The sequence below is a fragment of the Plasmodium brasilianum genome, chromosome 12 (assembly GCF_023973825.1).
Source record: "Plasmodium brasilianum strain Bolivian I chromosome 12, whole genome shotgun sequence".
Lineage (NCBI taxonomy): Eukaryota > Apicomplexa > Aconoidasida > Haemosporida > Plasmodiidae > Plasmodium > Plasmodium brasilianum.
In genome coordinates this window covers 3,106,530-3,134,337 of record NC_090125.1, presented here as the reverse complement: position 1 = coordinate 3,134,337, position 27,808 = coordinate 3,106,530, and the positions used below count along the sequence as shown (strand labels likewise).

Genomic DNA, 27,808 nt, shown 5'->3' with positions numbered 1-27,808 from the left:
ATTTTACCTCTTATTTACACTTCATAGTTTTACTTATTATTTTTCCATTATTATTTTACTTATTTTTATTTATTTTTTTTTTTTTTCACTGTCCTGTTAAATAGTACATCCACACAATATCATCTTCTGATTTAATTAGAAGTTTCCCTAAAAAGAGAACAAAAATGGAAAAAAAAAAAAATGGCAATTTAGCAAGTCAAGTTGAAAATAATATCCACCAAATAATACATCCTTGGGTAAGTGATAAATTTAAGAGCACACATATTTGCTTACAAGCATATATTCTTGTATATATATATTTATTCACACGTCACCTGATGTGGCACTTGTTACTTTGCACTTCACTGGTATTTGAAGTGTTTGCCGCGCTTCTACTTTTATATTTTCAAAAGGAACGGAGAAGTGTTCATCCACCTTTTTAAAAAAAGCAAGAAAAATGGTTAAATAAAAAGGTGTGTACATACATATATATGTATATATGTATGTACGTCCGTAAACTAACGTTTTAACGCATTTCAACTTCTAAACTTTTTCAAATGTATTGTTACTTTGAAGAAAAACTGCTTCAACTGGAAAAACGGATTTGTGAAAGAGATGAGAGTTGTTTTTTGCGATGAACAGAATATGGGGCCTTTAGGTTTTGGGGCTACACTTTTTCCAATTATTAAACCCTGATTAAAAAAAATTAACAATACACCCATACATACATACATACATTTATAAATATATAAAGAAGTATTAAAATATATATCAGGATTACTTTTAATAGTGCCTTTTTTTTTATTTTTTTTTTTTTGTGTGTATTTTTTCCTATCTTTTAACCTTATAAACAATTCCCTCTTTGGATACGAGCTTTAAAATAGCCTTGTTAGTTCTAATATCGGGTGGGTTATATTTGATAGTTAAATTAATTTTGTCTACTAAATTATTAAGTGTTTCATTTTTTAAAAAATAATTAGTATCAATAGATTTAACACTTATTGTTTTGTCAATACACTGGAATATATGTTTTGAGTTTTTATTATTTTCATCATAATCCTCTATAACGACATCATAATTTATTTTCTGATTACAAATATTCTTAAATGATATATCATTTATATGAATAGACCCTAAGTCAGTGTTGAAATAGAAATTCTCCTCAAAATCATTCATATATATATTGAGAATAAATTTAAAGTTATATGTACCCATTATTTTGTTAGTAAATGAAATTGTGACATTTCTATCAATTTCATTTTTAATTATACAGAAATATATGTTAATATTTTTCTTTTTCTTTTTTTCAAGTACTACAGATTTATCAAAAAATACGTAGTTATAATCAGATAGTGCATCCATTTTTATATTTTCATCCAGAGGGTTATAAATGCAAATTTGCTCCTTCAATATTTCTTTTTTATTTCCCTTAATATTTTTTATAGACAAGAATTCACATTTTGTTATTTCAAATTGTAATAAAATTTTATATACATCTTCATGTTTTTCATTTGAAAAAGTTAACATTACATGAAAGGTACCTTCTCTTAATGATAGTGATTTAAATGCTAAGTTCTTTTCTTCCTTATTACTTAAATTAAATTTATTATTTATCTGATTCAAATAAAAGGAAAAAATAGGATTAGGTATATTTTTTTTTTTTAAGAAAGTTAATTCTGCATAATTATTTTCACTAAACTACTTGTTTTGTTAATAATAAATAATAAAAAATGCTATTTTTATTTTTTTCTGAGTTAATATATTTAGCTACACTGCACTGTTGTTACTATGTGTATATAAGTACTCTGCTACTTTCACTAATATATGTCAAATCTCACTTATTTGCAATTAAAATATATAGTATCTATTTCTATAAGCGCGAGTTCATATTTTTACTGTATACGCATACACACACGCACACATACATACATATCCACGCATATATGTATGTATATATAAAAATAGTTAAGTGCACATGTATTCTCGTGTTCGTATACATGTGATTCCATGAATACTATATATCCTTTTTGCACTTACATAAAAAAAGAAGAGGTCATTATTTGTAGCATTCAAGTCGTTATCGCACCCATAGTGCGTAATGAGCAACTCTTGGTTCTCATCTATCCAATTTTGTACTCTTAAGGAAGCATCGTTTAAAGATTTAGATTTAAAATTATAAATAATTTTTTTTTCATAAGTATCATTTTTTGAATAACCTAATAAAATGTAATTCTTTACAATATCATTAGGATAATAAATAACCAACTTTGATATGTGATGAATTTTGGGACAATATTTTAAATATTTTCCACACAAAGTACTGTGATAATTATTAGTATTGTTTTTCCTTTTTTGAACATATAAAGGATTATATACTATTTCAAATGTCCCATTATCGTTTGGTTTGATTATATCTTCGTGCTTCACAATAGAGAAGAAGTTATTCTCATTATAAAAGAATTTATATTTCATTTTAAAATTTGATTCTGTTTCATTAAATATTTCGATTTGGTTGCTTATTGGTTTTCTAATATCTGTCACAAAGGTAATAATAGTTTCATTTCTTAAGGAGAATATATTAACGTTTTTTTCCTTATATTCAATATTTTCACCTTCTACCTTGCATTGACTGTTTTCGTTTTTTTCCCCACATTCTTTAATCACTTTTTTATCATCTTTCCTTATTTGGTATATTTCAGAATTGTTTGTCTGCTCTTCTGTAGTTTTCATATCAGTGGTTGTTTTTATATTACTCTTAAAAGTACATTTGTGCTTTAATATGTTATTACATGAACTAATAAAGATATTAAAAAAAATTTTACTATTAATCTTGCTAAATTTAGGAAATAATTCAATAGATGCTTCATTAATATATATATCTTTACTAATAAAATTAGTGTCTACAAAAATATATATACTTGTTAAGTTGAAGGAAAAAATAATTCCTTTTTTAGGATGAAAAAATAGAAAACTTTCATATTTTTTCGGGTAATTTATTTGAAAATGGGTATTCATATCTCCCCTATTATGTAATTGAATTTTTTTGCTTTTTATTGAATCTTTATTATTGCAATATTTAAATAATTTTTCTTTTACTTCATTAATTTCATTCATTTCATTAATTTCGTTAATATTATTAATATCATTAATATAATTTTTATTTTCCCCCTTTGAAACATCTTCCTGTGTATCTATTTTATTAAACGTTAGTAAATTTTCCTTTAGAATAACTTTATAACATACACTGTTCAATTTAATGCAGGTTAAATAATAGGCTATATTTTTCCCTTTGTAACTTATATTTAAATATAGAGGTATTTTTACATTTACATATTTTTCAGGAACAAATTTTATTTCTAATGTCTTTTTTTCTTTCTTTTTTAAAGTATGTAAGATACTATTATCAAATTTCACAAAGGACAAATAATATTTTTCTAAATATTTGTAATTTAATACATTAAAAGATATATCTTCCGAATTTTTGTTATGAAAAGTAAATTTGTTAATACTTTCCTTATCTACATGAACATCTTTAAAATTAATTTCATTCGAATTATTACACGAACATGGCAACTTGAAATTACTAGCAGATCCTGTAATATTGATGTAAACAATTTTTGTCATATCATTATTAATTATAAATGGTATCTTGTAGCCATAATTCTTTTCTTCATCTGGAAGGAATAAAATAAAAAGGCTTATTCTACTTTTCTTTTTTAAATATATCCTTTTACTTGGGTTTGTAATTTTTAAACAACGTTCATTAAGTTCATACTCAATATAGCAGTCTTCATCATTATTATTACAAATGTCAAGCTTCGTTTCAACATAATTCAAATTTTCTTCTTCTGATAGCATATCTATATCATTGTCATCCTTTTCCTTTTCTGTTTCTTTTTCCTTTTTAAAATTTACGTTTTTAATTTTTTCCTTCGTATTTTTAACCAATTTATCTTTAGCTCGTTTTTTATTCCCTTTTATTTCATTATCATCAATTACGTTTTTATCCTTTTCCTGTTCCTTATCATTTTCCATTTTACTTGGAACTTTCTCTGCATCTTCCTGTCTTTCACTTCCTTTCTTTTTACCGTTATGGGAAGATTTATCTTTTCCCCTGTTCTTCGCTTTTTCCTTCCTCTTCTCATTATCAATATTCATTTCTTTCTCTTTATCTCCATCCTTTTCCTTCTCATTATCTATACTCTTTGCCTTCTCTCTGTCTACTCCCTTTTCGTTTTCTTTGTCTACACCATTTTCCTTCTCTCTGGCTGTCCCCTTTTCTTTGTCTCTCTCTATACACTTTTCTTTTTCTTTATCTGCACCCTCTTCCTCATCGTTGTTATCCTTCTTCCTACCTTTCTCCTTCATTTTCTTTTCCTTTCTTTTGCTCTTTTTATCTCCTCTTTTAAGTTTACCCTCCGCGTTTTTTCCCTTAACTCCCTGTGCAGTGTCATCACTCTTGACCTTCTCCGTATAACTTTGCATTTTCCTTCTTTTCTCATTAATTTTATAAGTAGATATCAAGGACGAGAGAGAGCTATCAGCAGAAGAAAAACTTTCTTCATAAAGCTGCTCTGTTTCCATTTCTCTTATTTTAAGTTTTTTGTCTAAAATTGGGAATAATATAACATTACCAAAATCATAATTATAAAAGGAAAAATGAATTAAAAAGTTGGTCGCAACTGAGGTAATTTTAAAATTAATTAAATAATAATCGGCTATATTGAGTGTTAAATAATTTTCATATTTTTGATTATTTATAGGTGCATACACAATAGATATATGAAAAGGGGCGTTTTTTGAAATAGAACTACCACTACATTGTATAGATATTTCCTCATCTTTTTTTTGTAAAAAATATTTATATAATAGATCATAATCACATAAATTTTCTATTACAATATTGGAAGTTTTTTTTTTTCCAATTAATGTTTCTTTAAAATCTACTACACTATAAATATTTATCATGTCGTTGTTCTTTTTTTTAATATTATTTGTAGAGTTCTCTAAATCAAGTCTTATTTTTTCATTGTCAAAAGATTCTATGTAACAGTTTATATTAATTTTACGAACTTGCGCTTTAAAATTCATTTTTAAAGGTTCTTCTTTTTCGCTTATTTTACAGAATAAACTAAAATTATAAAACTGCTCAAGATAAGGTTTGAAATATAGTTTAATTTTTTTGCTCTTTCCCTTTCCTAAAATTTTTTTAATTTCCTTTTCAAAATCATAATTACTTGTTTTCCAAATATTTTTAAAATAATAATTAAGAAGAAAGAACTTATTCCTAAAATTATTCTCATCATTTTCATCATTATCCCCTAATTTAGGCTCAGATGACTCGCTATCAGACTCACATGAAGTATCTAAGTATTCCCATTTTTCTAGAATATTCTTATCTGCTTTTTCTCTTTTGTTACGTGTATTACACAATATGCTACTTTCTTTTTGATTCTTTGTTTCAATTTTTTTCTTATTAGAACTGAAACTGGAAGAAGATTCCCCAGTTTTCGAAGAAGAATTCATGGAACAAACAGAGGAGGCAGAGGAATAAGATGGAGAAGATAAGACAGAAGAAATAATTTCCCTAACAACATCATTAGTATTATTATTATTATTACTTCTGTCGTTATTTGAATTATAATAATAACTGACATTTATTTTCCTTTTTTTTTCTTTGTCCTTTTTTGCTATTATATTATTCCTGACATCATAAGGTGAAATATTATATTCGCTAAAATTGTTTTCGCATGATATGTCTGATGTGCAATCTGAATCTACAGGAGAAGATATACCCGTTAAATTTACTACATTTTTGTTATTACCTTTTGTATTTTTTTTATTCTCATTCTTGATCTCATTCTGATTCTCCTTATTTGATTTATTTAGGTGTCTACACATATATTTGTTCTTTCTATAGCACGATTTTACAGTTCCTTTAAATGGAACTATTTTGATTATTTCCTTTTTGTTATTAAAAGAATTATAGGAATTCTTATCAAATTCAAAATGTACATCCATTAAATCAAAATTAATTAGATAAAAAACGAAACAATAACTTTTTCCAACTACTAAATTGTTTATATGTATAGAGGAAGTATTAAAAAAGATTAGCGGTTCAATCACTATCATGTCAAATTCGATATGTTCCTGTTTTTTATTATTAACATACAAATTATAATTACCACTAAAATTAATAGAATTAAAAGTGTTAAATAAGAATTTAATTATAGAAACACTATTCTCTTGGATACATCCCTTGGGATTAACACATTCAAGGGTATTATTGCTATTATTACTGCTATTGTTTTCAAAGACATAATTATTGCAGTTTAACAAAATTTTTCTGTTTTCGTTACTCCCTATATTTATTTCATCAGCCTTCTCAAAAAAATACTCAACACTCTTATCAGAAATGTTCAATATATGTATTTTATGATTTATTTTATTCAACGAACTCCTACTTACCACTAGAATGTTTTTCTTTTTCTGAATATTTTTCTTCTCGTCCATTTTGTCAACTAGTAGTCCATTATATTTGAAATCTGTAAGTATGAATGTATCATTCTGTTCAAAATTTTCAAATATCATTTTAATTGGTATAATTATTTCATCATAAAATTTTATTTTTATATGTAGTACAGCGTCAAATCTTTTCTTATACAAATGGTGAAAGCAATATACATTTATATGTTTCTTGCACCTTCCATTAATAGTAAAATATTTTTTAATAGCTTTGCACTGATCATTTTTTCCTCTATGGATGATCTCGTTCATTTTTCTTGTCTCGTTATAACCACTGTCTAGTTTGTTATTATGATCATTATCTCTATCGTAATTTTCACTGCAGCCAGACAGGTTCAAATCGTACTTAGTCAAGTAGAATTCGTCAATTGATTTACCTTCGTTCAATTTTTCCTCCTCGCCTTTATTATGAGGATTATCTGTTAATTCATTATTTTTATTATTTTGCTTCACTATATCATTTACATCTAATTCATTTTTTACCTTTTCCACTTTTTTATTAACAGGCGGCAAACAATCAATGTGATTTTGTTCACTCATTGTAGTTTCTTTTAATAAGGAATTCTCATCGAACTTTTTCAACAATGAAATTATATTTTTTTCCTTAAAAGGATAAAATGAATAAACAGATGTTATATCATCTGAGTCACCTACAGGTACAATACACAATTCAGCAAATAATTTTACATTTGACAGATTTTCTAACAATACATCGTTTTGGGAATAGTTAAAGAAAGGGATATTTTTAAAAATAATTTTTTTTTTGGTATAAGCAACTTTTATTTCTTCCGATGATAAACTTACATATATAGAATCGTCAAACACACCATCCTCACTTTTTATTTTTGTAATTTTTTTATTAAAAGGATATAAAGAAAATTTACAAGGTATTTGTTTTTTCATTAAATTGATAGGTTCCTTTACATCAATTTGAAGATAGAACAAAGAAGAACTATTAGGCGAAATTGAACCATTTAAAGGCTTAATATCAATGATATTTTTTATTTTTTTATCTAATTCTATATTAAAATATAAAGGATAGTTGTTTTCATTCGTATAGTAAACCTTAAATAAATGATTATAATTTATTGGTACTAAATCAAAATTTATGTGATTTTTAAAAATACTTGCGTCCTTATTTCTATATGCAATTTTTATATCGTTTTTCAAAATTTCAAAGTTCCAATAATTCTTTGATTCTATTATATTTCCTAAAAATTTTAAATTATAAAATTCGTAATTATTATTCAAAATTTTCACACATATACACCCTAACACATCTTTTGCACCACTATACTGAAGAAGAGCAGATCCGGAATTTTTTTTTAAATATTCATGAAAATTACCCTCATTCTTTTTGTTGCTCCTGTCTTTTTTTTTAATATTTTTGTTTTTTTTCTTCTCCCCTTTGATGTTGTTTATTTCTTCAAAATATGATTCGTCTAATTCATCAGCAATATTTCCTTTGCTCATCTCTTCAGTAATTTTTTCCATAGAACTGTCATTTAGAGTGTACCTACTCCTTATTTCATTCTGTAATTTTTTTTTGTCTATTTTTACTTTAAAATTTGCCACATCACCTTCTTTTAAAATGTAGTTTCTATTTCCAATATAATATAAATAGCCCAAATTAAACATATGCTTTTTTTTCCCCCCCTTAGACCTATATATTACATCTTTAATATTTTTGTAATCAAAATAAGTAATACTATTACTTTTTCTTAACAGAATTTTGTCTGTGCCATTATTAAAAACAGAATTATTATTTGAAACAAGGTAAATGTCTTTTTTTTCTAGTACGCAGGTTCCATAATTAGCAGTACGATTGATGTTAATACTATCATGCTTTTCCACATAATTCTCTCTAGTTTGCTCATGTAGAATCGTGTTAATTCTATTGCTTTCATTTTCTTCATTTTGACTAATCATATTTTTATTACTCCTTAAATTTTCACCATACACATAATTGAGTTTTGTACTTATTTTAGGATTCTCGTCTCTGTCGTTAGGAGTAGTAATATAGACACTGTTTTTCTTCTTGTTTTTATCCTTTACCTCCACATGTCTACCTATTTCTCCATTTGAATCTTTGCATATTTTTAACTCCCTATTATTTAGTTGTTTATTTGCTTGTTCATCATAACTATCGTTGAGTTCGAAAATAGCATTGAGCTTTTCAAAGAAAACATTAACAAAAACTGGGTACTTAAAACAGTTTTTAAATTTTATTTTAAATGATATTATACTGTTTAAATGGATATTCCCTAGATCAAAAATTTTATCTTCTCGATGTTGTGTTAATAAACAGTGTGGTATAATCAAATTAATAGAGGGTAAAAAAAATTCTACACTTATGTAGAAAGAGAAGCATAAAGTATTCTGTGGTTTTACAAGATAGACGTTTAAGAGAAATTTTTTACTTACTATTTGATGAGAATAAAAACATATGTCTACATAATTGTGTTGGTAGCGTTTTACAATCATGGTAACAGTATTACTGCTACAACTATTATTAGTGCCCATACTGTCTTCTTTAAAATTCCATTTGGATTTAACTTCATTGTAATTTTCAGTTCTCATATGAAATTTAAAAGTTGATTTATCCTGAGTAGAAGAAATGGCTCTTCTTTTTTGATTTTCTTTTTCCATTTCTTTATCCCTTTTACTTTTCTTTCCTTTCTTATTATCATAATTTAAAAAGTCTATTTCTCTTATTTCTACCTTCACATTTGCGTTTACATCGGACGTATTTGAAATTTTTATTCTTTCATTAATGTATTCATTAACATAAGCATATTTATAATATAACGTATTATCATCTACATTGTAGTAACTGTTTTTACTTAAAAAATAATTTAAAAAGTTGCAATACATATCTGTTTTTTTTAATATGAATACTTCTTCAAATATATTTTTTACATCACAACAAATTCGTGGTTTAACAGAATACGCAAATATTTTAACTACTTCGTTGTACTTATTATCAATCATTTCTTTTTTTCCTCTTACATTTTTTTTCTTACTATTTATGCTGATATCTGACATAAGATTATCTATCTCTATAATATATATATATTTGTAATAATTTTCTTCAGAAGAATTAAAGAGAACAGTGATTGTTTGTTCTGCCTTTGATTTTATTAAGCCTTTCATAGGCGAAATAACAAAAGGATTTACCATTTCATTTTCTTTGTTTCCCTCTTTATTTTCCATAATATTACTGTATTTAATTATTTTATGAGTATCTTTATTTTTTATTTTACCTTTTAATAATTTAATGGTATACTTAAAATCAAAATATCCATCATTAATTATTTTAAAAAATCTGGTTTCTTCTTTTTTCACCTCAACAGAATCGTAATTAAGAATAGGCGGCACAATTTTAAGGTAATTATAATCAAAGTAAATAGAAAGTAAATACTTGTAAGATTGAATGTAGTTGTTATCTACATCATAGATATGTATAAAGAGTGGTATATTTTGAAACCTTGTTTTTTTACATGACCGTAATTTTAGTTTAATATTTTTCATTTCATTTGAATTTATGGTATCGCTAACTTTATCAATACTTATAAAATTTAAAAAAGACTCATCATTTAATTCTACAAAAAAGGATATTTTAACCTTTCCTGTGTTTTTTATTTTAAATAAACAACTTTTCGTTTTATTTACTTGCACATGTTTGAAGTTAATATCTTTTTCTATAACATCACTTAAGGTATTATTTGAATGTGTAAGTTTACTACTTTTTAGTGAAATAATACTTTTAGAAATATTGTCATTTTTCAGTTTTTCCTTTTCACCACTAATTTTATCATAGTCTACTAAGGAAACGAATTTTTCGTCTTCATTTTCATCTAACATATCAACGTCTACCTGAATGAACGATTTACAAATTTCCGCTTCAACAGTTATAGGAGTGAAATAAATAATTTTCTTCTCATTATCATTTTTAGGTAATTTATTTTCAACATAATTAATTTTGATATTTTTTTTAATTATATTAACATTATTTGTATTCACAGTAATTGTGATTATTTTTTTTTCATTTTTTAATAAGCTTCCTCTCACTGGATTTATATGCAACAACAAATTATCCTTCAAATCGTTAGAATCAATAAACCATATAATATCACAGTAATTATTGTTTTTAATTTCCACTGTTTTTCTCTGAATAGAATATAAAAGAACTTTATGAAAATTTAAGTAATTCTGATCAATTTTTAGGGAGCATTTTATTCCTTCTCCCTTTAAACATAAAGAAAATATGTCATATATATTATTACCAATTTTTTTATTTGATATATCTATGTTGTTATAGAACAAATTATCATATGGAAGTATTGAACTGTTTTCGTTAATTGTAGTACTAATTATATCTGTTTTCTTGTTATTTTTACAAATGGAGTCTTTTTTACTATTTCCATCGTTAATTTCATTTTTTATGGAATATATAGACAATAATAATTTTTCAAAAAAAGAATTAGTATTCCTAGGTAAAAATAAAATTATAATTTTCTTACATTTCTTTGATAAGACAAAAAATTTGCTAGGATATACATAAAAATCATTATGTATTAGAAAGTTTTGATCACTACTGCTCCTATCATTAGTCGTAAGATTATTACAACTATTATAAGACATATTTTCAAAAGAAAGTTCAACAAAACAGTCAAAATAGGAGGAATTATATAAGTTCAAAACCTGAATATGTTTATACAAATGTTTATATATATCAATATTTAATGGGGCATCCTTTTTTAGCACATCCATGTACTTTGTTGTACTTTTCCCCTTTTCACTATAATTCAAGACATTTATAGTAGCCGAGTTTTCTGCCTTTAATTTATCCACCTTAAATTTTGTTATGTTAATTTTTTTCACCTTAAATTTATCCACTTTAAATTTATCTGCTATAAATTTAGTTGCCTTACGTTTAGAGGAATTTATACCCTCAAAATTTATTAAGTAATCTAACAGATATTTTTCGCAGTGTTCTGTCAGTTCTGATTGTATAATATTTTTAAACATAGGCAAAGTTCTTCCAATTAAAACTTTATCAAAGTTGTACAATTTTTTGATTAGTATAAAACAATTAGTTTTATTATTACTTATAGACACGCTGTTTGTAAATATGAAGTAGGGATTAGAATATATTTTAGGCTTGTCAATTACAATATGTACATTTAAAAAATGATAATTACCAAGCATATCTATTAAGCATATATATTTTCTTAAGTTTATTATTTTACATGTATTAATTTTTATATACAATTCTATGTAGTTATTTTTCTCTAGCATTACATGAGTTAAATTTTTATACCTGATTTCATCCTTTTTATCATACGATGTGTCAATTTGTAAAAATTCAATTATATTCTGATCATTATTTTTTTGTACATTGCCAATTAATTCATTTTTATTATACGAATTACAAACATTATAAAACATGTAATCGTATTCATCCTTTATTTCATATTTCTTTTTTTCTAATTCTTCAAAGTATACTTCTTCTTCTACCTCCTTTTCATTAATATTATATTTTTGAATTTTTGTTGTATATTCATTCGTTATACTTTTTTTTTTATAGCTTTCTTTTCTTTCTGAATTCTTATTTTCATATTTTTCTTTTTTATTTTTCACTTCTTTTGTATCTTGAAATACTTCATCCGTTTTCTTCTTTTCATTGTCTTTTACTTCATCAGTGTTATCTTTCTTCCTTTTTTCCTCCTTTTCTCTAGCTCCTTTTTGCCTTTTATTTTTTTTTCCTTCCTCCATTTGTACTTTCGTTTCATTTTGTTTATGGTTTATTGTTTCCTTTTCTTTATTTATTTTTTCATCCCTTTCTATTTTTCCTTTGTTATCCTTTTTCTCGACCTCGTTCCTTCTCTTTTCCCTTTTCTCCTTTTCTGCCTTTTCTGCTTTCTCTGCCTTCTCTTTCTCCTTATTTTCTTCCTTTTCCTTCCCCTTCTTTTCTGTTCTTTTCTTCTTTTTTCCCTCTTCCTCTTTCTTTACCCTTTCGTCTTTGCAACCCTTTTCACTTTCCTTTATTTCTTCTTTTCCTCTTTCTTTCTTCATCTCCTTATCTTTTTCATGTTCGATATTTTTCTCGTTCCCTTTCTCCTTCTTACTTTTCTCCCTACTTTTGTGCTTTTCTCCTTCTTTCTCATAATCACTTTTATTTACATTATCTTTGTCTTTTTTGTCTTTCTCTTTTTTTCTTTTTTCCATTTCATCCTTTTCTATTTCGTCCTTCTGCCCTTCGTCTTTTTCTGTTTCGCCCTTTTCTCTTTTGTCCTTCTGCCCTTCGTCTTTTTCTGTTTCATCCTTTTCTATTTCGTCCTTCTGCCCTTCGTCTTTTTCTGTTTCGCCCTTCTGCCCTTCGTCTTTTTCTGTTTCACCCTTTTCTCTTTCGTCCTTCATTCCTTTCTCCTTTTCTACTTCGTCCTTCTCTTTTATGTTTTTCCCTTTTTCTCTTTTTGCTTTCTCCTCTTTTTCCCTATCTTTCTTCTTTCCACTTTTTTTTTTTTTTTTACCTTTACCAGTCGTCATGTCATTTTTTATATCTGCATTTTCTGTTACTTTCTGTTCATGGTGTATGCCACCTTCTATTGTGGGGTTTTCACACAATTCCATTTGTCTATTTCTGTTCTCGTTCTCTCTATATTCTTCACCCTTCTCTCCTCCTTTTTTCACACCTTGCTCTATTTCTTCCATCTCATCGTTAATGTAAAAATTGTTTTTCCACTTTTCTAAATTTTTTTTCGTTTGAATAAAACTTCTCAAGTTGAAAGTGTCATAAATTTTTGATTCCGGAATATCAAAAAAATATGCACATGTCTTTATATTCCTATATTTTTCTTGTATAAAATTGGAAATAATATTAAGGATGTCCCATTTTCTAAAACATACTTCCTCATTTATAAAAAAATATAGAAAGTTTACATGCACAAAACTTTGTTTTAAGTACTTCTTCAGTTCATCATTTTTATACATAACAGTTTTTACATCTCCCCCTTTTTTATTAACATCCAAGTGGCTAACTGTAATATTTCTGCTTAATGTCATAGGTACATTGTAATCCTTTTCGTCTAGCATTTTTTCACGTAATTTTTCCCTTTTATTGGTTACTTCCGCATATGTTTTTTTAATATCATGTGAGCTAAGTATATTATATATTTTTTCATTGGACACTATTTTTATATTATCTCCCCCCTCTATGATACAATTATCATTTTGTTTTTTTTCTGTACATGTCATCATATTATCAATTTCTTTTCCATCTACATTTGCTATATCTATATCATGTTCATATATTTTCTCGATATATTTATCACTAAGCTCAATACGTATACTTTTGAGGAAGGTATTGTTTTTTTTTTCTTCCTTTTCTCCCTCTTCCCTTCCACTTTCTAATATATTATATTCATGCTCCCTCTCATTTTGTATAGTATCTATTGTAACATCACTAGACTCAAAAGGACTAAAAAGTTTGGAAGAATAATTATTTCCTTTTATTAAATATTGTTTCAATAAAACGTGTAATATTATTTTTAACTCTTTGTAAAATCCTACAAAATCCACATAATTATTAGTTTTCAAATAATTATTTATTTTGTTCACCTTTTTATTATATTTAATAATTTTAATGTCAATTTTTTCATTTCTTTTGACACAAAACATGTTTAATTCGCTAATTACTTGCTTATTCAAATTATTTTTTTTTTTGTTAATTATAATTTTTTCATATAACTTTTCTACAGAGTTATAAGTATGGCATTCCCTATCATCTAAATATTCTCTAACATTTATGTTATTCTCATCAAATATTTCATTATCTTTGCCACATTCTAATTTTTCAGTATTTTTAAAAAATCCCCTAGATATATCTGTCTCAGTTAGGACTACTGATGATTCATTCTCTTCTAATTTTTCGTTATGAACTATATTTTCAGTCTGCCCTTTTAATTCTTTCTTTCCTTTTATTACGTCCATGTCTTTTTTCTTCTTTTCATTATTATGAACATAATATAAATTTGTTGGAGATTCATTAGTATTTACATTTATATTTAATGATTCTATTGTTTTTTCAATTTTCTCTTTTTCTTTCAATTTACGTTCAATCTTTTCTTGATATTTTCTTATTAGGTTTTCATAAAAATATTTAATCCTTTGCGCATCAATTAAGTCATTTGCCTTTCCGTCATTTGCTCCATTCTTTTTTTTATCATTTGTTTCCTTTCCCTTCTTGTGGTTTGTCTCTTTCCACTTTTTACCGTTTTGTTCTTCTTCTGTTTCATGTTCCGCGCTTGTTTTTAGGCATTCATTTTCTTTTTTTCTATCTGAAAAATTAGACGTATTGAAAAATTCTTCATAACTCTCTATTGGATTCAAATATATTATATTAATATTCTCATCTAATTTTATTTTCAGAAATGTTCTAAAAAATTGTTCAGAATTTATATAATCATTTTTTTTAAAAAAAAAGACAACACCATTAATATATAACGGGGAAAGTAGTATTTTCTTTAGAATCTTTTCAAATAAGCTGGTGAAATTATTTTTTTTTTTTATAGTATTCTCGCTTTTGTTCTTTTTTTTTTCTGTCATAGATAATTTTAAAAATGATCTAACATCATTCATAAATGCTTCATCATTTAAAAGTGCAAAATGAAAAAAGTAGTTTATGTACTCAAATTTATATTTTAAATTATACTTGTTAAAAAAAATTTTTTCATCATATGTGCTGCTAGTTTGTTGATTTTGTCTTTTACCATTTATATAATTATTTTCCTTTTTATTTATATACGTTATTTGTTTATTATCTATTTTTGGTTTTATCTTACTTATATTTAATTTTCTTTTAAATTGATTTTTATAAATATATATCAATTTCTCATTTTTTCCCTTATCACCTATATTGTCCTTTTGGGGCTGTATTGCTTTATTTTCATTATTTGTGCGTTCTTCGTCTGTATCTTCATTTTTAAAAATTTCATTTGGAGCTTTATTCTTTTTTTTTTTATCATTCACATGATCGTGTAATTCATCCTCTTCCTCGTTCTCTTCCTCAATCACTTCCTCCTTCGCTTCCTTCTTCTCATTATCATTCCCTTCCTCACACCCTTCCTTCTTTTTTTCTCTCATATTTAACATTTCACTAATATAGTAATCTAAGTTGTTTTCATAGCTATATGTACAATTTTTCGTGTGTTCAACATTCCCCAATATATCATCCATATTTCTATTAGATATCCTAATTTTTTTATAAGAATATTTATTTCTATTAATATTTTTTTCGTGCATTATATAATGAACAAAACTGTTCTTTACATTAAACGGATAATTACTATCCTTCTCATTAATTTCATTGCACCAATGAATTATTTTACTGATTGTTAAAAGGCTGTTGTCATCGTATTGAAACCCCTTATTAGTTTCTCGTTTTTTTGAAAAATGCAAAGCACCGTTGTTAAGTAAATAGCTCCCAATTTTTTTATGATTGATATATTTAGGACATAACACCAAGTAATTTTCTTTTACTTTATTTTTTGTCTTTATTATTTTTAAATATTCTTCAAAATAATTGTACTTATTTTCGTTTCTCCTAATTAGCTCCTCTAATATCTTAATTTTATTTTCTAAAATTATTATACTTTTTTGTTGATATTCTGATTCTATAGCTGATTCATTTGAGTCGTGTTTTTCTAAAGGTTTAAAATCTGTTAAAAGTTCAATATGTTTCTTCTTTTTTGTTAATTCATCTCTTTGATATTTCTGTACTTTTTCATCTTTCTCTTTGTCCTTATCACCTTCCTTTTTGTCCCAATCACCTTTAATTTTCCATTTATTGCCTTTATTTTTGTCTTTTTCTTCTTCAGTCTTATCCCATTCTCCTAAATCATTTTTCTTCCTTCTTTTATCTTTGTCCTTTTCCCCTTTGTTGCTGTCCTTATTTGCATTTATGCATTCACGAAATTCGCTTTTTTTCAAGTCTTTTTTGATGCCATAATCTATCGTATAGCTCTCTTCTTTATTCTCTTTCGTTACTTGAACTTGTGGTTTTTTATCCTGATTGTTCTGATCGCATATTTTATGAATAGTAACATTATCATTTATAAAGTCTCCATTTTTACCATTATTTCGTATATCTTCAATTTTTTTTTTATACAAGTCTATTAAGTAATATACCAAGTTGCTATAAAATAAATCCTTTTCATGATTTTTTTCAATGTATAATTGTTTATGAATCATCAGAAGATCATATATAAAGCTTTCTAAGTACTTATAATAATTATCTACTTTATATATGTACAAATATTTGGAATAATCACTTAAATTAATTATTTTCAATGTTTTGTATACCTCTCCACTATTAAATAAAAGTGGCTCAACTATTATATCACATGGATCGACCTGCACTCGGTCTCTTACACTATTTAAGTAAACTTCTATAGTTTTTGTAAAATTAGAATGGTAAATAAAAATTTCAATATCTATTTTTGCATTTTTATATTCATTTGATGGTTCAAAAAATATTCTAATATCTAAATAAAAATTCTTTTTAATTATCCCTTTAGTAGGATATACGAATATTTGAGGTTTTTTTTTTAAATGATAATATTCTAATTTTTTATTATAAAATATGATATTTTTTATTTTGAATTTAATATTAACATCTTTTGCATTTATTAATCTATTTATTTTACACAGACAATTCTTTATTTCCGTTTTTTCAAAATACATTTGTCTGTAATATAGTAGTATGTCAGGTATGATATAATTAAATTTAATATTAATAGTGTAATAATTATTATCATGTAGACATAAAAATGCTTTCTCAAAAAATACATTTTCATTTGTAGAATTCTTTTGTATTACAATTTTAAAATTAATGGAATCATTTCTATTTATTTCATTTTGCTCATAAGTTAATCTTATATCCTTAGTTTCAAGGTTTTTCAAATTATAACTTACTATTATTTTATCATGGCTTACATTTATTACGTTAATAACACTCTCTTTCTTTTCGTTAATTATCAAATTTCCTATATTTAAGGAAAATGCCTTCAATTCTATGTTGCTTTCTAAAATTACCCTCTTCAGATATTTTAAAATGAGCTCATTGCTTATATAGTAGAAACATGATACCTTTTCAAAATTTACTAGTAAAATTTAGAAAAAAAAAGTGATCATTGTAAAATAGGAAAAAATGCTCATATGAACATGTGAAAATATATATGTATACATATACATATACACATACATATTTATGCATGCGTTTACCTTTGGTATAAGTATTTATATACATGTAGAATATTACGCTTAAATAATAAAGGAAATCACCAGAGATAACGCGATAAAACTGGCACCCATACATGCGTACTTGCATATATACATACATACATGCGTACTTGCATATATACATACATACATACATATATACATACTTACATACACACATACTAACACACATATATATATACACCTATACACATATGCACACTTGAGCATCACGAGTGCGAGTCTGCCACTTTTAAAAGTAAACATACAAATAAATGTTATTACCTAATTTTTTCAGCCTTGAAAAACTACTCAAAATGTAGTTGTCGTCTTTTTGGTTCAGAATAAAGGATCTCAGCAAATCGATAAAGCGTGTACTATTATTTTTTGGACAATAATTTTTTAGGATGCTTATCATATTGTATGTTTGTTTTGGGTTACTAGATGAATCTATTTCACTTGCATTAGTATTAGAAAAGGTACCATTTTCATCTAATAATATGTTTTCTTTGGGTATTTTATCAAGCCCAAAGTCTACTTCTGATAAATTGTTGTTATTTTTACACGAAAGGTTGAAATATTCATCTAATATATCTTCAATATATGCTTTAAGTGATAAAAAAATATTCGTATACATTTTTTTTAACTTTTTAATTAATATTTCCCTCTGGTTTTCATAGTATATATTTTCGTCAGTAAATAATAAACTATTGTTTATTAAATTTTCTATATGTTTAAATTTGTCACTTCGAGTATCACTGATAATAGACTGTACTCGCTGTTCACCATCTTCTGATGAATAATGTACACCATCCATTATTTCACTTTTGCCTGTATGCACAATATTATCAGTATCATCATCTATGTTTAAATGCAATATATTACAGTAGCTATTCGAATATAATTTTATTTCAATTTCTTCAAAGTTACAAATCTTTATTAAAACCTTCCCATTTAAGTTTAATGGGATTCCAGGTATAAAATAAAAAATAATGTCTTTACTATTGTTTGGTTCAATAAAAAAATTATTTATATTTGTATATAGTAAAGAGGGTAATTTTATATTATATAAAATTTCAATAAATAATTTGATTTTCCCTGTATTATGTATTGTTAAGAAGTCTTCCCCGATAGACTTATAATGAATATTATAGTTTAATTCTTTTTTATTTATTTTGTATTTAATATCAGAATACCCAGCAATTAATTTCAAAGTGTACATAGGACCGTTTTTAATGTGACATAATATATTAATGTTGTAATAATTTTCATTAATACTATTGTATGTAATTGTTATAATTTTCTTTTCTTGTGGTAATAGATAACCTCTATTTGGATGTATATTAAAAACTTCACTAAAATTTTTATAAATATTATTTTCTTCAAAGAACCACTTAAAGTACACTTTAAAATTGCACACATTTTTTATTTCTACTGTTTCTTGTGCGTATAGATTTTTTAAAATATACTGGAAATCTATAAAAGTTTTGTTCATAACAATATTAGGATAAACAGTCTCACCACTTATTTCATATTTTTGTCTTTTACTATTCTCAAAAAAGTTAACAATTAAATTCTCGTGATATTTATTATTCATTTTATTATTCAAAAAATCGATATCAAAAAATAAAGCAATTTTTTTTTTTTCCTTACTTCTTAGTTCAATCACATCAGACTCAACAAAAAATGGTTTTTTCGTGGATAATATAAACTTTATGTTTGCATTTTTTAAATTCTTTATTTCAATCTCTTGCATTAATTTGTTTATATCCTTCATATGTTTAATCTTTTCTTCTATTCCATCATTCTCTTTATCTTTCTCTGCTCCTTCATTGATTCCCTTTTCAACTTGCTCATGAAAATTGAACACAAACTTTGCAATATCGCATATTTCCACTTCTGGATAAACAAAGGATGCTGCTATATTTATTTTCTTAAAATTATTAGATACCTTTTTCTTGTTTATGGTATTTTCATATATATAAAGAATGTCTTCACATTTTTCTTCTTTACTATTAAAAGCGCTCAAAATACAAACTGTTTCACCCTCCCCTTTTATGCACAAATTTTTTGGGGTAACATTAAATATTTCAGCATGTTCGTTTTTTTTCTTTTTTTTTTTTTCAGACTCAAAAAGGAAATATATGTTTCTTTCATTTGTTCCCTTATTGAAAATAATAAGCTCGTGGAAATATTTTTTGTTTGTGTGAATAACATCGAAGTCTATGCAACTTTCGGTTATTAATATTGGAGATCCTATTCCCTTTGAGGAAAAAGATACAGGAAAAATAAAAGAAAAAAGATGAAAAAAAAAAAAAAAAAAAATGAGTACATAATGAATGTGTACGTGAAGAATGACTACGTAATGATGAGCAAGTGATGAACGAGTACCTAGTTAATGAGTGAGTAAAAAATGCGTATGTTACATACGCGTGTGTATAGGATCACTTAAGAATAAATTAAAAAAAAGAAAAGAAAAAAATATTGCAAGCACAAAGTGTAAATAAGGAATAAAAGACATTCAACACAGGATAAACAAAAGAACATGTTCATCGTAAACATATAATTACTTGAGCCTTGATAGGAATAATAATATCTTCTTTACGGTGAACGTTCACCCTCAACAAATCATTATATAATGTAGTTTCTAAGCATCTTCCATATATATGAACAAAAACTGAATCATATGGCTCAATATAAAAGTTATTAGCCGAATAGTTGAAAATCGGTAATTCGTTTGAGAGACTAATAAAGGCGTTAATGGGACTTTCATTTTTGATTTCAATAATTTTTTCTTTTACATCTAAGCAATTGCATTTTTCAAAATCAATAATACTGGGAATAATTTTTATAGTAGGACATGTACAACAACCTTTTATATTTAAAAATAATAGATCCTCATAACCTGATATTTTTATTTTAACAACTATCAGTATGTAACCTATTATTTTGCTTTTTATACAAATATCTAGAAATGTAAAATTTTTTCTTTTTATAATTCCTTTTGAATCCGAAACTTCTAAATCACAGATATCATATATTTCTTCATCTAAAATTAATTCATACTTTACATCGGTATCTTCAGAATTATTCATGATTTTAACTTGTTCTGTGTATTTTTTGTCTATGATCATTGGATCTATATTCAAAAAAACTGGGTAACATTCAACCTCAGGTTTGCAGCATATAGCATAAAATGGTATAATCTTTTTATATGTTTTAATTTCATTTAAAAAAAATTCAATATTACAAAGATAGGTTCCTATATTTTTGGGACAAAACATTATCGTAATTTTTTCTTTTCCAAACTTTTCTAACTTATTACAGTTGTTCAAAATTTTTATTTGATCTTTCAATTCATCAGATATTTTAAAAGAATAATTTACAATTAAGTCTGAATTGTTAGTTATATGGAACGAATTTTCGTATTCAAAACTATGAGATACTTGGTTAAAGTTTATTTGTTCTACATCGAAAACAATATCTGGATATAGGCAGTTACTTATTATATATAATTTATTTATAACTTTTGTACATTTCTGATGAATTACAAATACTTTTTCAGAATATCCATTTATTTTTGCCACATAAATTATTTTAAATATATATTTTGAATTTTTAAGTATTATAAATTTACTACTTTCCATGTGTAATTCATTGTATTTATCCTCTATTTTTTCTACTTTGACTGGAATATCGTATTGACTGTTATTTATTAGCTCAAAAGATAATGTCTTGAAAGTGTTTATAAGAATATTATCAATTTTTTGTAACCTATTTGATATAATAATTTCAGGTGCAATACTCTTTAAGTATATAACAATTTTTTCTTCTTTCTTGTATCCTTTTATAAATAAAAATAGTACTATTTTAAAAAACGATGCAAAGGAAGGACATATAGAAACAGTTATAGTTTCATCAGTGTCACTGTACAACTTTTTGTATTTTGGGTAAACGTCCATAATTTTTTTTTTTGTATATTTATTATAAGAAGAATTATCAGAATACTGAAAATTATGTATATCATCTTTTGACTCATACAACTCATTAACATATTCTTGCTCGTATTCTATTTCTTCACTTCTATCCTTATCATTATATTTATCATTATATATATCAATATCTTTATCATAATTATTATATTTATCTTTATCTTTTTCCCCTAAATCAATATTAAGGATCTCATTATCGGTTAATTTGTCTTCATCCCGTTTTTCGCTTGGACTGGTGCTACTGGTATAAGTGTCTTCACATTCATAATCCGCACTATTTTTATACAGTTCATTTTCTATTATATTTCTGTCCAACAATTCATTGTCCGAAATAAATATCTTTTCGATAATTTTATGATCTTCCTCGAAGTTTACATCCATTATATCGGATGAAGAGTTGTCCTAAAAATATAAAGTAATATAAGTTCATTGATTGGGCAAAGTTGTAAAATAAACGAACACAAAACTACAACTGTTTTATATCTCTTTAATTCCCTTATTAGTATGAATCTGTATACGCGTGCATATAAATTTCTTCATATATGCGTATAACTATATACATGTGTATGTATGGTGTCTGCAGTGTGCAAGTTTGCTAACTATTTCATTTTCTTATTTTCTAATTTTCTTATTTTGTCGTACATATTTACATTCATAGACGCGATATTTTACTAAATTGTATGTTAGCAAAAAAAAGGACAAGTTTTTAATGAATATGCTAATTTCTTTGGACGTATTAATGTAAATATCATCAGCTGTAATTTCCTTATCTTTTATATACACATCCGCTACAATTCCTTTCCCTTGTATTTTTGTATAAGTGCTTATGCCCTAATAAATTACAACGTTTGATTTTATATGCGTACATATATGTTTATATGTATACATATTAGCATATATATATATATATATATATATATATATATATATATATATTCAACTTTTTGCATATCTGTACAATAAGTCATATTTCTGTTTTGGGGGATTACATTTTCGTAATTTATTATCATGTAATCTTCATAGGTTTTGTTTTCTACCGGGATGAACATAATCTTAATCTACAGATTAAAGAAGGCAAACAAATAAATATATATATATATATGTGTACATGCACATGTTGAACGTACTACTGCATGTACCTGTGCAAGTATGCATGCGCAAAACTATTTTGCAAAGTACAACACACAATTTTACGCTAAAATAAAAAAAAAGAAAATTCCTTTCTATAACTATGTTGTTTTTGTTTTTTGTTTTTTATATGTTTTCTTAAATATTCTGACTTGTGTTATTTCCCCTTCCTTAAGCATATCCATATAGGAATTAACATAAAAAGGAGGATTTAATGTAAGTTGAAATTTATTTTCATATTTTCCTATATTTTTTATTGTGATATTTTTTTCACTCTTCATATATATAGGTGTTTCACCTATTATTATTTCATCTTGTACATCCAAAATTATTTCATCATTTATGCACCGTATAGGCAAAGTAAAAGATTTATTCTGTTAACAAAACAAAATAAATGTTTTATAAATTTAAAATATATCTTTGCGTAATTGTGCAAGACAAAGAAAGGCAACAGAGTCATTTTTAAAGTTATATATATTGGCATAAAATGGACTTTACACACCATCACATGTATATGCAAATAGTTGTATATATGTTAGTGTATATATTAGTATATATACTTATTTTCTTATTCGTCACATACTTCTGAGTATATCTGAAGGTCATATTCGTAATTCTCGTAGGATTTAGGATAAAACTCTACCTGAGATAAGGAGAAAGAATTGTGCTCATTTTTAAGGAATATTTTTTTAAGAATTTATTTATTAGATCATATTTATATTGAAAAGTTCAATCTTTTTTCTTTTTTTTTTTTCATTAATAGTATTTATTATTTCCTCTTATATTCATAAAACTATATAAATAATATTATTGAATATTCTAACCTTAAAGCTAAATATCATACCCGGTGCGATCTGAAAAATTTAAGAAATAATCAGAATAAAAATGTAAAATATATGTGCTTATGGGTTCATTTAAATTATTTAAATACTTACCTTTTTTTTTTTGTCTGATATGTACGATATTTTGAAGATATCATTTTCTTCTAATTCAAGCTTAAAATATCTCGCATTTTTATCAATATTTCTGCGTAAGTTCAGTTTTTAACAAATAATATATTTATGTACTGTTATCATAAAAAAAGGACATGTATTTTTTATGTAATTTGTGTCATATATATATATGCATTGATAGGGATACGCACGGTTTAACATATACACGGTAGATGCATGCACGAGTTGACGTACTCACGGTAGATGCATGCAGGGAGTGACGTATGTACATGTACAAGCATTAACATTTCACATTTTTATCACAATTGTTAGAGAAAAAGAGAAAAAATTACTTTAGAGATACTATCCTTTCGTATTTTTTGAAAGGATCATAAGTTGTAAAAGTGACGATATTTGGAATCACCTGAAAATAGGTGCATGCAATATTCTCCTTTAGAATATTCTTTTTTATTATATCATCATATTTTTTTGAAACAAATTCTTTTAATATTTTTTCTCTATTTTGAACAAATTCCGTTGGTTTGAGGAAAAATGCATTTTCCTCTTCTTCATTAAATTTGAAATATTCTTCATTGTTATCATACATTTCCTGTTTATTTCTATTCATTGCATTGCTTTTTAACTCTTCCATTTCAAAAACATTAATATAAAAATTTTTGAGGGGAAAGAAACAAACAAGCAAACAAAACAAGCAGTAAAAATATAGGAAAATAAAATAACTTTTTTGTGTTCTTATTCAACCTGACTGTATGCCATTATACTTTAGTATGTGGAACATTGTATAGAGGAAAATAACACATTATGCGCACGAAAATTCATTCGTGTATACATATACCCATATATATATGTATATATATACATAGAAATATTAGTATGTCGTTTTACTTCTAATGCCTTTAGTGTGATTAGATACACGTATTCTAATGTGAACAGGAAAAATTAGTGCAACTGATAATAAGGAAAATAAAATATAATGGTAAAAATTAATATTCTTTCTTTAATAAGATTTTTGTTTTTTTATATTTTTTTTATTTATTTATTCTTTTTTTTTTTTCTATAGTGTGACGCAATAATTGTGAAAGTGCAAACATGTATATTTATTTTCTTTATTTTTTCCTTAAACTTTTCTTTTTTTTTTTTCTTTTATTTTTAACATTTGTATCTTATATCATTCCACTTCATTTCTCTTTATTTCTTTTTTTTTTTTTTTTTTTTTTTACTATTTTGCACACTTAGAATCATTAGTAAAATTTTTTTTTTTTTTTTTCCTATGAATTTTATGCATTCCAAATGATATGCTTTATAATAGTTAATAAACATATGTAACAAAACTTAAAACTCAGTAGAATATTAATAAGAAAAAATAATAATAGATAAAATGAATGAAAAACCATATATACCAATTATTGAAAAATTAAACAATGACAAGAATCCAAACTTCTATATTTGTGGAAATGGGTATATAGCACCATTAGACATCAAAAGCTTAAAAAAAATCTCTAACACAGAAAAAAAAAATTTACAGAGAGTCTTTAAAATGATGGACAAAGATAATACAGGGAAAATTTCTGTTTCTAATCTTCATGACATATTACATAAATACAATTACAAGATTTCTAAGGTATATGATTATCTCTCATTTTGTCCTTTAAATATATCAGCTTTTTAATTTTACTGCCGTTATATCCTTAAATGCCTTATGCATAACATTGAGGGAATAAGCTCATTCTGTTTCGTACACTTTCTATTATTTCTTAACAAGAAATTTCATTTCGTTTATTAACCAAAAAAAAAAAAAAAAAAAAACGAGCGGGTGAACGAAGCAAAATGTTTAGAACGTAAAATGATTAAAAAAGCTACGTATAGTTTAACAATTTAATTATAAATTCACTGTTATTCACGTTGTTGAATTTGTCAGCTGTTTAAAATGTGCTGAAAAAAAAACAAAAAACAAAAAAATTTTATTTTGTTTTATTTTATAATAAATTTTTTTTTTTACTCATTAGAGCGAAGTTGAGAGAATGATATGGGAATTCGATGACAACATGGATAACTGCTTAGATTATGATGAAATTTATTTTTTATATTTGCGGTGCGTTAATGATAAAAAGAAGCAAATACCCAGTGACTTATACAATATTATTCAGTTCTTTATGTTTGATTATGAAATGAATGGATATATAACTGTTGAAAAAACCTTACAAATATTGTATGTGCGTTTTGGAAGAGAAAAAATGGACTTGGAAGTTCAAGAAATATTTGGAGATAAATATGAAGATGAATCAGGAGTAGAAAAACAAGTTCACTTAAAGGAATATTTGGATAATGAAAAAAAGAGAATACGAAAGTACAGGTTACAACGGAGAAATATGATTGCGTATAATTGCACGTATACGTAAATGCACATAATATACATGCATATATATATATATATATATATATATATATGAACGAACTGATTTATTTGCACATGCATATACATGTTCCAACTACTTTTTCCTTTTTTTAACACAGAAATGAAAATCACAAAAAAGGGAGAAAGGCATAATCACTACGAGCTTTTAAACATTAAAAAATGTTATTTATAAGAGCCCAAGAAAATTCATAACATATATAATTATGTTTTATAATTTATGTGTTTAACTACAAGCAAGCTATATTTTTGTCTGCTGATAAAATAACTTAATAAAAAATACTATTCTCCTTCAGCTAGTCCCTTTCCTAAATTTATTCATGTAATTTTTAATATTTTATGATCACCAATTCATAAGTTTATAAACTTTTTAATTCCTTTCTTTTTTTTTTAAATTTATCTTTAAAGGTGTGAACTCCTGTTTAAAGAATGTTTTTACGTACGCCCTATAACATTATTCCCATATATATATATATATATATTGTTATACACATGAATTTATCAAATATTTTTCCTTACTCCACTTTTTCTTCTGTTCAATTTTAGAAATTCGCTATAATTATCATGTAAATTATTAAGATAAAATAACACACTTAACACATACTTTTTATTGTGTATTTAACGTTCACATATATGTATATTTAAGCAGGGAACAACGAGAGGTAATTCATAAATTCTACTGATATATTTTTTGTTACTAAAAAGGCAAAAATTGAACTTAAGTTGACGCTTCTTTTTTTTTTTTTTTTTCCTTTTTTTCTTTTCTTTTTTTTTCTTTTTTCTTGTTTTTCCTCTTTTTCCTCTTTTTCCTTTTTTTGCTTTTATTCCCTTTTTAAAATTTTTTATTTTTTTCGTATTACGTAAATGTCATTGAAATTTTATACATTAAAACTGATAAAATCAAAAGAACTCTGTAAATAAAAAATACGAATATTCCTTATGTATATATAATTATATAATTTTCATATATATTTTGTACCATATAACCAATTATTTTTATGCAAGAAAAATATATGTAATTTAATATTGAGAAACAAAATTATTTTAAACTTTAAGTATTGTATAATATTATATTAATTTTTGTTTTTTTACAATTTAATGTCATTGCCTTACATAGAAAAATTCATGAGAAAATTGAATGTTACTTCAAACATATAATTCTGTTCATATATATAAATATATTTATATATTTATAAATTTACAATATAATCTTTGTAAATTCTTAATTTCACAACATCCTCACAGTATTTTTTATACTGTTTACCCTTTTGTAAAGATTACAGAAATTAATACATTTTTGCAAATATATAACATCTTACTGTTTACGTTAATATGTATATTTATTTTTTTTTTATTTTCTTTTTTTATTCGTGAACATTTAGATTAAACATTTACATATGATGACATGAAGGAAATTTTTTTTTCATTTTATTTAAAATCTATTTCATATAAAAACAATTTTTTTTTTTTTTGTTTAAAATTTCGCCCAGTTATAGTTTCGTAAAATGTTCACACACACATATATAAGTCAATGT

At 25.1% G+C, this 27,808-nt stretch overlaps 2 protein-coding genes across 2 annotated transcripts; one reads left to right on the top strand and one right to left on the bottom strand.

Annotated features, from left to right (window-relative positions):
- Positions 1-85: 85 nt before the first annotated feature.
- MKS88_004637 (uncharacterized protein) lies at positions 86-24,491 on the bottom strand (the record flags this gene model as incomplete). The annotated part of the gene is made up of 15 exons (XM_067217830.1): positions 86-147; positions 315-414; positions 549-671; positions 823-1,593; positions 2,017-11,626; positions 11,828-17,669; positions 18,073-20,050; positions 20,358-22,181; positions 22,452-22,610; positions 22,769-22,837; positions 23,060-23,281; positions 23,491-23,550; positions 23,732-23,761; positions 23,843-23,933; positions 24,193-24,491. The coding sequence occupies 15 exons, from the start codon at positions 24,489-24,491 to the stop codon at positions 86-88; spliced, it is 21,240 nt and encodes a 7,079-aa protein (XP_067072219.1).
- Positions 24,492-25,238: 747 nt separating this feature from the next.
- On the top strand, positions 25,239-26,408 carry MKS88_004636 (calmodulin-like protein; the record flags this gene model as incomplete). The annotated part of the gene is made up of 3 exons (XM_067217829.1): positions 25,239-25,481; positions 25,867-26,213; positions 26,375-26,408. The coding sequence occupies 3 exons, from the start codon at positions 25,239-25,241 to the stop codon at positions 26,406-26,408; spliced, it is 624 nt and encodes a 207-aa protein (XP_067072218.1).
- Positions 26,409-27,808: the final 1,400 nt, after the last annotated feature.